At 58.7% G+C, this 15,696-nt stretch overlaps 7 protein-coding genes across 7 annotated transcripts; 5 read left to right on the forward strand and 2 right to left on the reverse strand.

Moving 5' to 3' along the window:
- Positions 1–311: 311 nt before the first annotated feature.
- UV8b_05841 (uncharacterized protein) lies at positions 312–1,406 on the forward strand (the record flags this gene model as incomplete). The annotated part of the gene is made up of 1 exon (XM_043143338.1): positions 312–1,406. One exon carries the CDS (start codon positions 312–314, stop codon positions 1,404–1,406), a length of 1,095 nt encoding a protein of 364 aa, XP_042999271.1.
- Positions 1,407–3,890: 2,484 nt separating this feature from the next.
- Positions 3,891–6,342, forward strand: UV8b_05842 (uncharacterized protein; the record flags this gene model as incomplete). The annotated part of the gene is made up of 3 exons (XM_043143339.1): positions 3,891–4,083; positions 4,144–4,656; positions 4,754–6,342. 3 exons carry the CDS (start codon positions 3,891–3,893, stop codon positions 6,340–6,342), a joined length of 2,295 nt encoding a protein of 764 aa, XP_042999272.1.
- Positions 6,343–6,988: 646 nt separating this feature from the next.
- UV8b_05843 (uncharacterized protein) lies at positions 6,989–8,464 on the forward strand (the record flags this gene model as incomplete). The annotated part of the gene is made up of 1 exon (XM_043143340.1): positions 6,989–8,464. The coding sequence occupies one exon, from the start codon at positions 6,989–6,991 to the stop codon at positions 8,462–8,464; it is 1,476 nt and encodes a 491-aa protein (XP_042999273.1).
- Positions 8,465–8,624: 160 nt separating this feature from the next.
- Positions 8,625–8,936, forward strand: UV8b_05844 (uncharacterized protein; the record flags this gene model as incomplete). Its single annotated transcript, XM_043143341.1, has 1 exon — positions 8,625–8,936. One exon carries the CDS (start codon positions 8,625–8,627, stop codon positions 8,934–8,936), a length of 312 nt encoding a protein of 103 aa, XP_042999274.1.
- A 168-nt stretch (positions 8,937–9,104) lies between these two features.
- UV8b_05845 (uncharacterized protein) lies at positions 9,105–9,823 on the reverse strand (the record flags this gene model as incomplete). Its single annotated transcript, XM_043143342.1, has 3 exons — positions 9,105–9,565; positions 9,629–9,667; positions 9,751–9,823. The coding sequence occupies 3 exons, from the start codon at positions 9,821–9,823 to the stop codon at positions 9,105–9,107; spliced, it is 573 nt and encodes a 190-aa protein (XP_042999275.1).
- A 423-nt stretch (positions 9,824–10,246) lies between these two features.
- UV8b_05846 (uncharacterized protein) lies at positions 10,247–10,729 on the reverse strand (the record flags this gene model as incomplete). Its single annotated transcript, XM_043143343.1, has 1 exon — positions 10,247–10,729. The coding sequence occupies one exon, from the start codon at positions 10,727–10,729 to the stop codon at positions 10,247–10,249; it is 483 nt and encodes a 160-aa protein (XP_042999276.1).
- Positions 10,730–13,573: 2,844 nt separating this feature from the next.
- Positions 13,574–15,467, forward strand: UV8b_05847 (uncharacterized protein; the record flags this gene model as incomplete). Its single annotated transcript, XM_043143344.1, has 3 exons — positions 13,574–14,302; positions 14,371–14,737; positions 14,872–15,467. The coding sequence occupies 3 exons, from the start codon at positions 13,574–13,576 to the stop codon at positions 15,465–15,467; spliced, it is 1,692 nt and encodes a 563-aa protein (XP_042999277.1).
- Positions 15,468–15,696: the final 229 nt, after the last annotated feature.

Below are 15,696 nucleotides of genomic sequence, written 5' to 3' on the forward strand. Positions count from 1 at the left end.
CGATGGAAACGCCTGCGCATAAACTGCCTTTCGGCACGTCAGTCATGGCAAATTTGGTTCCACAGTCCCCGCCCCTCCCCTCCCTAGTCCAGTCTAACGTCGACGTCTCGTTTTGGAGAAACCAGCATTGTGGCTTACATAGCCGGCCGTTGGCTTACCAAAGACCAACAAATCTTACATTTGTTGGTGGAGTTAACTAGGTTACCCCAGCTTGTCGATCGCACCGCAACTCGCCACTCCCCTCGTTCCCTCGGCAGTGTCAGCAACCCACTCGGAACAGATGTGATATGATGTGGCCTCTCACGCCCGCCATGGCATCCCCATACAGGGGATTCACCGTTAAAGCCCACATCCACTTTGACTATTCCCCGACCAACGCCGCCGTCCCCTTCACAGACGACGTCTCCACCGCCGTCCGAATCGCTGGCGCCAACGGCACCGCCCGGACATTCCACCCCATCATCGACACTGGCAGCTGCGGCTTCGTCATCTCGGCCGTCGACCTTCCCGACTGGACAAAGGAAGAGGCGGCCCGGAACCCTCCCGGGTGGGAGTTCCTCTCGAGCAGCAAGATCCTGTACTCGGGCCACTGGATACCCAGGGACGTTGCCTTTACCAACGCGAAGCAGGTCGTCGTGGCCAGGGTTCCCCTCCTGGCCGTCGAGTCCAAGGTCCATTGCCCGGGCTACAACGCCACCCGGGACAGAGATGCGTGTCCCGCCGCCGCCGCCGCAGGCGCATCTGCCACGCCGATGCCGAGCAACATTCGAGTGCTGGGCGTTGGGTTCGGGCGCGAACACGACGGGATGCCCCAGGGCACGCCGGACAAGAATGCCTTTATCAATGTCCGGAGCATAGGCGGCCTTGACGTGGCGGGCAGCCCGGACTTTAGAAACGGCTACATTGTCGACAGGGCAGGCGTTACGGTCGGCTTGACCGAGGAGAACACGGCCCGCATGCGCTTCGCAAAGCTGGACGTGCGGCCCGGTGCCGCCGATGCGCGCGACTGGGACCAGGTGCTCGGCGCTGTGGCGATTGACGGATCGAGCCTTTTCGTCGGGAAAGCTCTCGTCGACACGGGCGTTTCGCAAATGTACGCGACGGTTCCCAAGGGCACCAAGGTGAAGCGCACGAAGCCGCCGGTGCTCGACGACGCGTCCTTTGTAGAGCTGCGGATTGGTCCCCTGGGGAACGGGGGGTTTGCCGCCCAGGACAACTTCACGGTCGGCCAAGGAAAGGGGCAGGATGAGGGAATCGTTCCCTCCAGTGTCCGGGTGACGTTGGCGGATCCGGAAAAGAACGCGCCGCATCTCAACACGGGAAGACACTTCTTGAGGCGGTGGGAGACGGCGTTTGACTGTGACGGGGGGTTCTTTGGCCTGCGGAGGGTACAGGAGCATGATTGAAGCATGCCGTACATGCCACGTCGTTATGTAGTGGTAGTTGTTGTTGTTGTCGTTTACGCAGCATGTTCATGGCCCCCTTCGTCGGCATGGTCTCCAGGTCACTCTCTAGACGTGCATGCAACGTAACCGCTTGATTCATTCAAGGATTTCAACGACGAACCGACGACAGTGCTACTTGCATGGGAGGGAGGCAGTGGCATGTGACGCTGGCCTTGGCTCGACGCCTCTCTCGGGTGCGTCGCGTCTCAAACAGGCTCGCTTTCAAACGACTTGATGGAAAAGATGGCATGGCCCATTGCCGAATATTGTCTGTCGAGAGGCACTCGCAAGAGCAGTCTGTAAGGAGGAGGCGGTTACGAGGCAGTTACTCGCACTTTGCAAGTGCAAATGCCTTAGGTGCCTATGTACCTGAGGTACCTAACCTAACCCGTAGATTCAGGGCTGGGCCACACGTTTCCTGCAGGGATAGTGACGAAAAAGGAAGGAACAGCCCCAACTAGTTTCAAGTTCCAACCAGCCCATAAGCAACCTTGATCCCGTTGGTCCTCTGAAGCAACCGGCCTCTCTCAAAAAAAAAAAAAAAAAAAAAAAAAAAAAAAAAAAAAAACAAGAAAAACAAGAAAAAGGGCGAAAAAGGACGGGCAATCTGGCCACGGAATCCCCATCCAATATTGATTGCCCCAGTGGCCGCGCCAGGGGGGCTCGAGAGGGTCGGGACGGCTTGAAAAGACGCGGATACGCATGCGTGGCTTGTCTGTCATGGACATCTATCGAAACGCCGAGCGACGCACGAGAGAGTTGGCAGAGTCTACTCCGCAGGCCCTGCACATCAGCCCTGGCCAGGTTGAAGCGGACCTCAGCTGCGCCACCTACGGGACGGAACGTTTACAGCGGCACCGAGCACCAAGGACGAGAGGTTGATTGGTTGATTGGTCAGAGCTATAGCCAAGCTTGCCATTCCAAGCACGCCCAAGTCGTGAGGGTGGCTGGCAAACCGTGGCTGGCAAACCAAAACTTGGCTTTGCCAGGTTTGCTTGCCATGGCAGAGCAGAACAGCAACATCCCTTTGCCTTGACGGCCTGTCTGCAAATCTGGAATGCGCACTCATCTATTCCGCCACACGACGACCGTACCGACCTCACCTCACTTTGGCTTGATTTCGCCGTCTTTTCCGACAGCCGACGCAACGTCGCTTCGCTTGATTCAAGAAGGAACACCATTCGGCAACTCAAGCAGAGCAACTCAAGCAGAGCAACTCAAGCAGAGCAACTCAAGCAGAGCAACTCAAGCAGAGCAACTCAAGCAGAGCTCCTCATCCTCACTGCTGCAGCACTCGGTCTTCTTCGTTACTGCATACATGCCGATACATTCTCATGCAGCAAGTAATAGTCCATTGGCAAATACTCAACGCAGAATCGTCATCAGCCGGTAGCACCATAGCTGCAGACGCCATTTCATCCCTGCTTCCCAGAAGCATCCTTGAACTATCCAAGTAAGGCAACTCGTTCAAGAAAGGAATGCTCTACGTCCCCATTTATTTCCTTTTTCCGACACTCGTTCAGCCTTACGAATCAACTACCCTGCTTCGCCGTCCTGCAAGGAAACCAAAGGAGACGGTGCCGCGACATTGAAGCCAGAATGCATATTAATAGCTCACTTGAGTATGAACTACATCACCGGCCTCGCCGCTAGTATGGGACCTAGACCAGTCGAAGGAACCTATGCTATTGGATCTACGGTGACCAGTAACGACCTGCAATGCGTGCCTCGAGCCGTCTAATTGAAGCCACAAACGATCCGTTGCCGCCCCAGTGTCCACGCGGATTCCTGGACAGGCACTCTACTACTGACGGGTGCTGGTTGTATCTGCAGTTTTGGTCCGAAACGATGGCGGTTTTGTGCATGTTCCGTTCCCCCTTTGAGGCACTTTGACCATAGCTCCACCGACTATGATGCAATTAATGTTCTGAATCAGGGCAGCCAGGTGGGCAAAAGCATTTGGAAAGTGTTTTGAGGAGCGCATCATGACCGCCAACGCGCCCCGCGCAAGCTTTGAATCGTCCAATAGCTTGTGGATTGATGGCTGAAGACTTGTCCTTGCATGGTTCTTGGCTGCAAAGACACGATATTTCATGGAACTAGGGGGTTGGGGCTTGGTCTGTGGCTAGCTGAAGATGAACCATGATCGATATTGCCGCCTGGCCGACGTGTCTGAGCAATCTTTACCACTCGGCTGACCGGCATGGAGATTCCGTGCTGAATGTTGATGCCATTGAGCACGAGACGCTTCGGCAAGTGGCGAGCTGACGCTTGACTCGTCTATATAAAGGAAGTAAAGGAAGCCAAAAACCCCCAGGAGCGAAACAAGACCCAATTCCAAAAGCATTCGAGTATACGCGGCAGCGAGAGAGAGAGAAACCTCGACATTCACTCATCTTTTATAACTGTATCCGCTCCCTATTTAACTAAGCCCCATCCTTCACAATGCCACTGATCAACAAAACCACCTCTGGTCGCCAGGCTGCCGTCTGGAATGTCGACAAACCTGATTCTGTCAAACCAGCCGAGTCGGCTATTCTCCCCAGCGACGGAAGCCACGAAGGCGAGTCAATCATTGGCGTGGACGGACGAACAGCCGTTGCCTTGGAAGATATTCAAGATGGTGGCAAATATCGATGTAAGAGTACTTTTCTCCTCGCAGCTACCTCCCATCACACTCACCAGTGCAACTCTTTAGCCGTCGTCAAGATCCTTTCCTGCTTCGCAAACAAGGATACTGGCGAGGATGTCTGGATGATGGGAACAGGGTGGCTCATTCGACCTGATCTCCTCATCACAGCTGGTCATGTGGTCTACGACTGGGGACATCGCCTGGGAGCCACCACCCAGATAAAATGTTACATTGGCTACAGAGGCCGCGCGTCAGTCAAGAGCGGCGGCTCTTGCCAAGCCAGATATGCTACAACCATCATCACCACCGCCGAGTGGCTCCGGTCTGCAGACAACCGTGATCGCGACGTGGCCTTTATCCAGGTCAATGCTCCATTCACAGGCAAGCTCAACAATTTCACATTTAGCGACACAAAGTCTAAAGACACGGCCGAGTTGGGTATTGTTGGGTACCCTGCCGACAAGTCGCTTGACAACAAGGAAGACGGTGGCGAAATGTATGAGCAGTACAAGTCGACTACGTATGATATTAGCAAGAGCTCGCGCCACATGATTGAGTACCAGATTTCGACATTTGGAGGTAGGTTCTGTCTTTTCTTTTGTTGATTGGTTCCCCTTTCTTTGCTCCCCCTCCCCCAAAGTTTTGCTCATGCGTTTTAACCTGAGGCACAAAACAGGACAGTCTGGAGCTCCCATCATTAGCCGAAAGGGCAAAACCTTGGACGTCATTGGCACGCACTGCTATGGCGGCGGCGGCACCGAAAACAACTCTGGCAACTCGATTGGCGGTGACTGGGGAAATCCTTACTACAGCTTCATCAGTCTCCTGACCCTTGACCATTCCACCTTTGGCACCGCTTCCGACATATCACAGGTGGCTGTCTCGGGAACGGGCGGCGGCAAGGAATCCGAGAGCGCATCTGCTGATGGTGAGGAGGGTTTCCTCGACGTTTTCAAGACGGTCGCGCGCATTGGCTCTTCGGTCGCACCTCTGGCTGGTGGTCTTCTCGGCCCTGCCGGAGGTATCATCGGCACCGTTGCCGGAGGTATTCTGGGCTCCTTGTCCGAGGCCACGGCCGCCGCGACAGAGAGCGAGTTGGCGGACAACGGCGCTGCGGAGCGTGCCCTCCTTGCCGAAGCCTGTCTCGGAGCCGTTCTGCGGCTTCCCAAGGATCATCCCATCGCCAAGAAGATCATCGGCCACATGACTCGCAACTACAATCTTCACGCCCCCAACATCGACGCCATCGCAGCTGCCATTACCCCTGCCGTCACCGGGGCTGCCGTGGACATTACCTCTGATCGCTACAGCCAGGTCCTCAAGCAGGGCGTTCCGACTGGTCGGGAGCCGCTTCTTCCCGCGAAGCCCCTTGGCGTTACCGCTCCCGAGAGTGCCTTTGGCGAAGGCAGCGGCTTCGTGGAGGGCCTGTTTGGGCCTACCCGACCCGTCCCTGGAGCAGAGGGATTCTTTGACTGGGTCGGCCCGGTGCTCAATACCGCCGTCAGCGTTGCCACGCCCATCGTCTCCTCGGCCGCCAAGACGGTCATCACCGACGTTGCGCCCAAGCTCCTCAACCAGGTTGTCGGCTCCCTCGTGGGCGGAGCAGGAGGGCCTCCAGCTCGCGGCACCGAGTCGGCCGACGTTACCGAGGGGATCCTCGCCCAGCCCGTCCTGCTTTCCCAGAAAACCCCCCAGGTGCGCCTGCTGCTGAAGCGTGCTCTCGTCGCCGACGCTGCTCTGCAGGCCCTCCAGTCTTTGCCGGCAGACCAGCTCAAGGGCCTCAAGGTGATGCCAGCAACTCCGGGCGGTCAGACAGAGGGCTTCTTTGACAGCATCAAGAGCGCGGTACAAAAGATGGGCCCCTCGGTGCTCAGCACGGCCAAGGCGGCTGCCAAGACCATTGCGCCAGTGCTCATCCAAGCAGCCGCCAACAAGGCTAGCGATCTTATTGGCGTCCCTTCTGAGTCGACAACTGTTCCCAACGGGCAGGATGCTCCCGCCGGCCTCGTCAAGCAGCAATCGGTGCTTGACGGTTTGCTCGACGGCGTTTCAGCAGCAACCGAGGTGAGTCCACGCAGCAACCCCGTCCATGTCATGATGGCGATGAAGTCGCATGCCGCCGCCGAGGAGGAACCTCTAAACCTCGGCGCTGAGCTTAAGAGGCGCGAGCGGGAATGGGTCCCGTCTGAGCAACCACGCAAGGAGTGGGACGATAACGACGACCTCCCTCGGGTGTTCAAGGGGACGCCGCCGGCGGACCCCTGAAATCTGTCCTTTTGGCGTGATGCTGAGTTTGAGTGAGTATAGGCTAACTGGGTGCTTGTCTGGACAGGTGAAGTAGGTCGGCTTGGAAGGATGGCGCAGTTTTTTTCGTCGCGGTCAAGGTCGCACCGTGGCACGGAAGAGGCGGAACTGCGAAGAGTGCGACGAGGGGTTCGCCGGGCGGTTTAATGGAGAAGATGTATTCCGTACGGGGCGAGGGCGCTGGCTTTCAGCAACATGTATGCTTTAGTGATAATTTCAACAATAAAAAGCTTTCAAAACTTTGGAGCATTGGTCGACTCGGCCGCGGCCCAAGGGGCTTCTTGATGACGAGGTAATGGATGTATTGGGCCAAGTCTACATGTTTCGGACTTGAAAAAGCAGTGTCCGTGTTAAGTACTAAAGTAAGCCAAGGTGTGGATAATAAGCCCACATAAATACATCATGCTCGAAAATAAAAAGCTCAGTCATGGGTGAAATCTGACAGACGACGAAAACCACCATGCCAATGCCACATGGTGGGCGTGACGATATGCAGTAGCACGTGACAGCCAGGTGCTCCGCAAGCCACACCTCGCGGGGGCAAAGAGAAAAAAAAGATCTCGACATCATCCCATTGGGTTGTGTCACCACACACACTCTCTCACAAATGGCGCAGTCCAAAGCAGCAAAGCGCAAGAGAAAGGCCCAGGCCGACGCCGACGCCTCCAATAAGGCCGGAAAGGCCGCCAAGACCAGCGCCACTGCCGCGGCGACAACGCCCTTGGAGCCCGAGACCCTCCAGGCCGTCATTTCGAACGAGGAGCTCGACATCACCATCGAGACGCTGGCCACGCTGGCCCAGCACCCGTCCCTGACAAAGGCCAAGCCGTGCAAGAAGCTCCGCGCGGCAGTCTACGACTTTCGCCAGTCGTGCACCACCGGGGTCAACGCCGCCTCCGCCGAGGGGGGAGGCAACCTCACGGCCCGGGTGACGGCGGCGCTCGCCGACGAACGGTACCTCGAGGCCAGGATCCTGCTGGCCGAGATGCGGCTGCGCGGCCAGGAGCCCAAGCTGGGTGCCCTGTGCCGCTGGGTGCGCGACCTGGACGTCGTCACGCAGCCCAGGGGCGCGAGCATCGACGCGCCCGACCGGCCCGCCAGGGATAAGCAGCTGCTCGAGGTGCTCGACGCCGTCCTGCGCGTCAGCTGCCCCGTCGACGACGCCGCGGGCGCGAGGCCGCCGTCCCGGTCGTCGACCCACATCGCCCTGCAGGACTCGTGGGATCTGCGCCCGGCCGCCGAGCCCCCCCATCCGGTGTACGCCTCGGTGCTGGACGGATCCATCCTGTCGCCGTCGCCGTCGCCGTCGTCGTCGCTCCTGCGCGTCATCGAGACGACGCCCGGCCCTCTTCGCAAGCCGCCCAACCGCCACCCCGCCGTCCTCTACACCACGGAGCCCGGCGCCGTCGACCTGTCGGCCCGCCCTCCGTCCATCACCCTGCACAGACACCCCAGCGTCCCGAACCTGAGCCTTGCCACCAACGTCCTCTCCCCCGAGGAGTGCAGGGCCGTCGTCGCCGCGGGCGAGAGCGCCGGCTTCCTCCCTGACGTGCCGCTCCGCGAGGACGGCGGCTCGAGCATCCTGGCGCACAACTTTTACTGGGTCGTCGATGCCGCTTTCCACGACAAGCTGTGGGCGCGCGTGGCGCCCCTCGTCCCCGCCTCGCTGGGCGGCCGCGCCGCCCGCGGGCTGAACCGACGCTTCCGCGTCTACCGCTACGTCCCCGGGGCGGAGTACCGGTGCCACATTGACGGCGCGTGGCCGCCGTCGGGCATCCTCCCCGGCGACAGGTACGTCTACGACGCGTCGCCGCCGGGCAAGAGGCAGAGCTCGCTGTTCACGTTCCTGCTGTACCTGAACGACGAGTTCGAGGGCGGCGAGACAATGTTTTACATGCCCGCCGCGCGCGAGGGCACGCTCAACGCGTATCCCGTGCGTCCGGTCATGGGCGCCGCGGCCGTGTTCCCGCACGGCGAGAGCAAGGGCGCCTTGCTGCACGAGGGGACGAGCGTGCGCAAGGGGGCCAAGTACATCATCAGGACGGATATAGAGTACGACGTTGAGCCGTCGGGGGAGTGCTGAAGCTTGATCACGAGCGACGAGTGGTGATGACCATTGCCGTGGCTTCCCGTGTCTTGGCGCGCCGGCGCATGTTCCCTGGGGGCTACGCGTTGCTTCGAGTGATGCTGGACTCTGGTATTCCCAGCGGAATAGCAAACACGGTGGAATCATCTGACGCATGATGGCTAGCTATTTGCGTTTTGGTGCGAAGGGGACGAAAAGGCCATTATTGAAGGCTAGCATGACGGGGGGCCGAATTGCAGCCGGGAAGATGGATATACATGCTTTCAAAGCCTGGGCCGAACCCGAGGACCTTTCGACACGCACAGCCGTCATGTTGCACGACAAGTCGCCCACTCGAGACGGAAGCGAGGGCCAGCAGCGCTGTGATTTTATGGAGCCAGAGGATGGGCTGCAAGAGTGGCGGGGATGCGGAAAACCAGCTTGTGGGTTGTGGGCAGGGTCGACGATGCTTGCGGTAGGCGCGGCATAGGGCTGATGGGACCACGATGTGTACTCAAGCTTCCTCTCACACGCCACTTGATGCATCTAGTCGTGATGGACAGGTCGGCCACGACAAGGGTCTGCCAAAGCGCATGTCGGCTGCGCACGTCGCAGGCATTGGGCATTGGGTTCTCTCCAGGTCCCGCGCAAGGCAGAATCACTCACCCTTCTCAATCGTGTCCGTTGGCCAGGTGAACGCCGATTCGCACCTCATGATTTGCCGACAGCCTCGAAACTGTGTGGTGGTCATGTCATCGATGCATGGTCCGCGAAGACCGCCACCCGCTGGCTCGTCAAGGCACAGATTTTCCCTTTGGGATGCGAAGCACGCCCTCAGACCGGGTTGGTATTCGAGCGCATGCTGGGTGTGAGACGCGGGTCTGCTATTGCTCAGCTGACGGGTCAGTCGCACTTGGCCGGAGGAGGGGCTGTGTCGAGCCGAACTGCCTTGCCTGGTTAGGTTCGCCGAATCCATCTTCGTTCGTGGGCCTCCTGCGCCATCTTCCACCTGATCGGCCTGCTGGGCGTGCTGCGACGGCGTGCGCCGCTGCTGCGCCGAAGCCAATAGATGGCTTCGTCTGATCTTATCCAAATCAAAGACGTGTCCAGAAAGCGCTCCTGTTTTTGTTCAGCCGGATCGAAATGCTGTGGCTCCGTCTGTCGCGGCGAGTGGTAACTTACCACCTGCGTTTATCGAACATGATGTCAACGATGAGAGCGCTGGGACACATCAGCATATTATGCGAACACATCTTACGAGCGCGTGCTTTCAAGCCAGCTTCGAACGGCCGAGTCGTCCTTACCAGAGAGCTCTGAAGAGTCCTTGTCCGTTGGCAGTCTTTCATTTTTTGTCGCTGCAACAACACCCTTCGACATCAACTCCACAAGGGGAAGGCATCGCATAAGGGTGGGGATAGGTGCCGCATCACGGATATGGCCAGGACATGCTAGTCGAACAGAAGGGGGACTTGTTTTCCTTGGCGGTCCCCTTGTGAGATGCGGCAGCACAATGGATTCTGGTAAAAGACGGTGAACTCGGATGCTGTGAGCCCTTGTATCAGGATGCAGCATCATCCACGCTAGTGTTCCACATCATCTACCATCACGCCCGGTGCACAATGCCGCAACATTCCCCAGCCCCGGCAGACCAGACATGGGTATAGACACCCCGGACCTCCCTCCGCATGCCTCGCCTGGCATCCAACGCCCGCCCCCCTTTTGCCTCCGAGGATCCGCCCACGACCGCTCAAGCCCGACCAGACAACCAGCCGATGCAGGAAGCTCCTCCACCAACCCCGCTCAACAGGTAGGCAGCGCCATGACCGAGGCATCGCCCTGCGCCCAAGTAACCTCGACAGCCCAAGTCTTCATCTTCCACACGCCGTCGGCGCGCGCCCGGACCAGCTCGGCCTTGTACTCGGCACCGGCGAGGTACTTGGGCCCCGCGGGCTCCTTGCCCCTCCCCGACGGGGCGTGCTGGGCCATGGCGACGGCGGTCAAGGACGCGTTGTCCTCGTCCCTGAAGTGGACGCGGACGTTGCTCATCAGGTGCGTGGTGTCGAGGCGGGAAACAAAGGCAAAGACGTTGGCCTTGATGGCGGAGAAGCCCTCGAACGGGGGGGCGCCGCTGCCGTCGCGCAGCTCCATGGTGGCGTCTTGCCCGGCAAAGGCCGACTCGAACATGGCGGCGTCGTTGTGGTCCATGCCCGAGAGGGCTCGGTAGAGGGCGTCGGCGACGGCTTCGCAGGGGGTCAGGGAGCCCAGGGCGTGCGGGAGAGCCATGCTCGCGGTGCGCGGCGGGAACCTGGCGGGCGGGCGGGGAAGTGGGTTTATGGGTTAGGCGGGCGGGAGCGGATGGCTGCGCGTCGGCAAAGGTGTCGTCGGCAAAGGTGTCTTCAGAAAATGGTTGTCGTCGGCGCTGTTGGGGATGCTGCGTGCGAGGGTAGATATAGTCTCAGGCATCGTGGGAATCGCCGAGGTCAGATTGGCGTCCTGGGAGGGAACGGAGTTGGATAAACTCCGGGGCGTGCGCTTGCAGCGTGAACGAGGAAGGCGTGAGACGAGCAAAGGCGTGAGACGGGCCAAGGTGCCACTGCCAGCACGACGAGCGGAGTAACATGGACAGAGACAATAAAGAGCCGTCGACTGGACCCCTTGGGTAGGTACCGGACCTAACCAGGCAAGCTGAGCATAACAGGTTCCCTGTACCTCCGTAAGCAGCCCCTTTTCCGCCCCTTTTCTCCAGCAGCTTGCGGCTGTCGGAGGACATATGCCGCTGTTGATCAGCGCATTACTCGATATAATTATGCTAGGCTATAGGCGTATTCTTGTTAATGGTCGTAATCTTCTTGCTTTAACCTTTTTAGCATAATATTATTGTGCCATTGGTAGTAATCGTCAGCATATATCTATTGAATATTAGGGGTACGGTTAGTGATAGCTTTATCTTAGGCTTAACGTTGAATCGGTCGCGTCTGCTGCCAGGATAGATGACAGATGACAGATGCCCTGACGTGAAGTAGCCAAATGCGCCTCGTCTACTCCGTACTCCGCACCGACCCTTACTATAGTCATAGTCTCCAGACGGCTGTTGGTGGCTTTTCTGTCCGGCAGCGACAGAAAACCTCTTGCTTCTTTGACAACGGCCTCGTACGTTGCCGGACCCCCGGGGTACTAGGCACCATGGCGCCAAGCAGGTGCGTCCGTCCCTAGTGTTAGTCACCAGCTGGAATGTATGCGAGCTCTGAAAAAGACACGGCAGGTGCACTCTGCTGTCCCGTCGCAGACATTTTCTGGGCTTTTCCAGGCTTTCTCATCGCAGTGCAGTATAGTATACATGTATACTGCGATACATCTTGTAGGATTGATGCGAATAAAGCATTGTACGTGCCGAGTACCTCGGCCACCATCCGGGACGCGCGGGCACGGTACGGAGTACGGAGTACTCCGTACTCGGCGGGTACTAGTCCTGACCCTGACCCACCTTGACCGTGCCCGTTTTGGTAGCGGGGTGGCTGGAGGCCGCCAAAACTTGCTCCCGTGGGTCTCGGTCCCGACGCACAAAAAAAAAATCAAGTCCTAGTTGGAGGTAGGTACATAGGTACCTGGTATCTACGGACGCAGGCAACAAAAAAAAAATTCCCGGAAAAGCATCGAGGAACGATTCTTGTGCTCCCGGCAGGGCTTGAACCTGCGGCCTCCGCATCACCAACGTTTATTAGTACGAAGCTCTAACCAACTGAGCTACGGAAGCTTTTCCTGTCATGCGAGTGAGTGGCAGCTAGCACAGGCCATGCTGCTTATCAGCTGGCTGCAGAGCCGACCCGGGACTCCTTTCGTCTGTGCCGGCGGGCGTCGGTGCTGGTGCTGGCTCGTCACTTCAATCATGTACTGGAGCCCTGGGATGGGTCGCCGTCTCCGAAACGGATGCCTATGCCCATGCGAGCGGCCCAGTCTTGCGGGAAGGTGATTTTACGAGTCGGGCACTACTGGTGTTGATGTCGTCGGTTGGGCAGTAGTGCCGGCGTGATTCACTGCTTACAGTAAGATTTCTTTTCCACCCGATTATTCTAGAATTTCTGCCCTTTTTCTTGTTCTTGTTCTTCTTCTTCTTATTAGTATTTTTATTTATTTATTTATTTATTTATTTTTACACATTTGCGCCGACTAGAGAGCACTCATGGTAAGTATCGCCGGGAGCCAATGTACACGAATGTGGCTTGTGACTGGTATCCAGAGTCGTTGCTTGGATTTTATAAAACGTCCGTGTGTGGAAATACTCCAATAAAGCGAGGCACGGCGGAATGGCCGCTCTCTTGTGCTGAGACTCGTTTGAATAATCTGTCTTTCCATGCGACGCCATATTCATATTCGAGGCGGCGCTAGTTCCATCGTCGACGCGCATATGCGCACGCCTTCAAGTATCGACGCCTTCAAGTATTGCCGAGGCATACGGTACATACGCGCACTGGATGATCTCGAGCCCGCGCCTAGAGTCGACAGGGATAGAGGATGCAAATGCCGAGTCTCCAGCGCTCAAGATCGAAACCGAGCCTTTTCCGCTTGGCTCCTCGTTGAAAGGGTCTCGAAAATATTGCCAGCTTCGCTCGCTGACCATGCGGGTCGGAAACCGGTATCGACAATGTTTCTTTGTCGGAACGTACAGGGCATATAGCGTAACGGAGTTTGAAATGGGACAGGCGAGGACGTTTGTCCCCGGGCATTTCCCCATCGTTCGTCTTCAGGTGTCGTATCTATGGGATTGTGCTCAGGGACCGCCAGCCTTCTACTGACTGCCTACCCTAGGCCGGTACAACCATTTTCGACTGGCTGGGGCGTCAACCGTCGGCAGACTTGCGATGGCTCAAGTCTAAAACAATGGTGTTGTTGCATGCATGCCTCAGCCCTTGATGACGTAAGGCGCTGTACATGTCGTATCTTGGGTACCCCGTACCTGGACCGGAACCCCGCTATCCGTGTGGCGTTGCCAAGCCCCGGCCATCGGCGCGTCAGTCACGTGGCGCAAGGCCCCTCCCCCTCCTCATGACCCCTCCAAGCCCCTCAACTCGCCAGAACTTTTTCTCGTCGCTGTGCCGTCCATTCGCCATCGAGACACACACCAGCATCATGGAAGAGTCGAGCGCTCCCACGTCAAAGAAGGGCGCCAAGAAGGCCGAGGCCAAGGCCAAGAAGGAGGCCCTCAAAGCCCAGCGTGCCGCCGAGCTCGCCGCCGCCACCGCCGCCGCCAGTCTCGAGGACGACCCCGCCCAGGACAACTACGGCAACAGGCTGACCACGACCTCGGCCTTCAGCCCGGACGCCCAAGAGGTCGAAATCCGCGCCATTGACGAGACCTGCCACGGAAAGACGGTCGTCGTGCGCGCGTGGCTCCAAAAGTCCCGCGTGCAGAGCGCCAAGATGGGCTTTGTCGAGCTCCGCAAGGGCGGCAACTGGGACATTCAGGGCGTCGTCATGGCCTCCGAGGCGGAGCCCCTGGTCAGCCGCCGCATGGTCAAGTGGGTGGCCGGCATCAGCCCCGAGAGCTTCGTGGCCGTCGAGGCCAAGGTGGTGCGGCCCCTCGAACCCGTCAAGAGCTGCCGCGTCTCGGGGTTCGAGCTCCACATCACAAAGTGCTTCGTGCTCGCGTCGGCTCCCGCCATGCTCGGCATGACCATGGGCGCCGCCAGCCGGCCCATTGTCGACTTTAGCGACGACAGCGCCCCGCCCGCGGATGCCGACGCCTGCAAAGCCGCCGAGGCCGCCGCCGCCGAGGCCGCCGCCCCGGCCGCGAGCATGCTCACCCATCTCGACAACATTGCCATGCACAAGCGCGCTCCCGTTCAGCAGGCCATTGCGGTACGTCGGGGACGTCGCTGGCGGGGGACCCCGCTGATCCGGCACAAGCGCTGACACGCCACAACCAGGACATCCGCATCCAAGTCAAGAGGCTCTTTCGCTCGTACCTCGAAGCCCGCCGCTTCAAGGAATTTGAGCCGCCGTGCCTCATCGGCGCCGCTTCCGAGGGCGGCGGAAACGTCTTTCGGCTGAGGTATTTCGGCGACGAGGCCTTTCTCGCCCAGTCGCCCCAGTTCTACAAGCAATTCGAGATTGCAGGAGGCAGGGAGCGCGTCTTTAGCATAAGCCCCGTCTTTAGGGCCGAAAACTCCAACACGCCGAGGCACATGACCGAATTTACAGGGCTCGACGTTGAGATGGAAATCAACGACTCCTACACCGAAGTTCTTTCCATACTCGAGGGTGTGCTGCTGTCCATTTTCCGCGGAATCCAAGGTCAGTAGTCCCCCCCCCGTAGCAGCTCCCAAGATACCCCCACCCCATCCATCCATCCATCCATCCATCCATCAGAACGACGTTTGCCGATTTCGTGTTTTTTTTTTGTAACCGCTTCTCCCGCCGAAACACAGAGCAATGCGCGGACGAGATCGAAACCGTTCGATCCGTCTACCACTCGGAACCGCTGCTCCTCCCCGAGCCAGGCCAAGAAGTCCGCCTCACCTTTGCCGAGGCGCAAAAGCTCCTGCGAGAGGAAGGCCCCCCCGAGTTCGCAAACGTACGCGACGACGAGGACATGAGCACCCCCCAGGAAAAGGCCCTCGGCCAAGTCGTGCGCGCCAAGTACAAGACGGACTTTTACGTCATTGACAAGTTCCCCGAGACGGCGCGGCCGTTCTACGCCAAGCTCGACGACGCCGGCACCACGGTAGGAGACGGCGTCCGCGTCACCAACGCCTTTGACATGTTCATCCGCGGGCAGGAGGTGCTCTCCGGCGGCCAGCGAATCCACGACCCGGTCGAGCTCGAAGCCCGCATCCGCGCCAAGGGCGTTGACCCCAAGAGCCCCGGCATCAAGGAGTACCTGACGACGTTTCAGCAGGTCGGTGTGCCGCCGCACGGCGGAGGCGGCATCGGCCTCGACCGCGTGGTGGCCTGGTTCCTGGGGCTGCCGAGCGTGCACCTCGCGGCGTATTATCCCCGCACGCCCAAGAGACTGCTGCCGTGAGGTATCCAACTTTTTTCAAGAAGGGAGAATTCTGCAGGTGTCATGCCTTGCAGAGTGCGGAGAGGATGTAGGAAGCATGGGGAACACTCGGGGGGGGGAAGGAGTAAGCTGGCGATATACACGGACGCTACGGCTCAAAGCAGTGGCCATTGGGGGGAAGGAGGTTGAATTTCAGTGAACCATAAGACGATTCGCACATGGCAGGTTGGGCAAAGGTGACGTCTGGGGC

The sequence above is a fragment of the Ustilaginoidea virens genome, chromosome 4 (assembly GCF_000687475.1).
Source record: "Ustilaginoidea virens chromosome 4, complete sequence".
NCBI lineage: Eukaryota > Fungi > Ascomycota > Sordariomycetes > Hypocreales > Clavicipitaceae > Ustilaginoidea > Ustilaginoidea virens.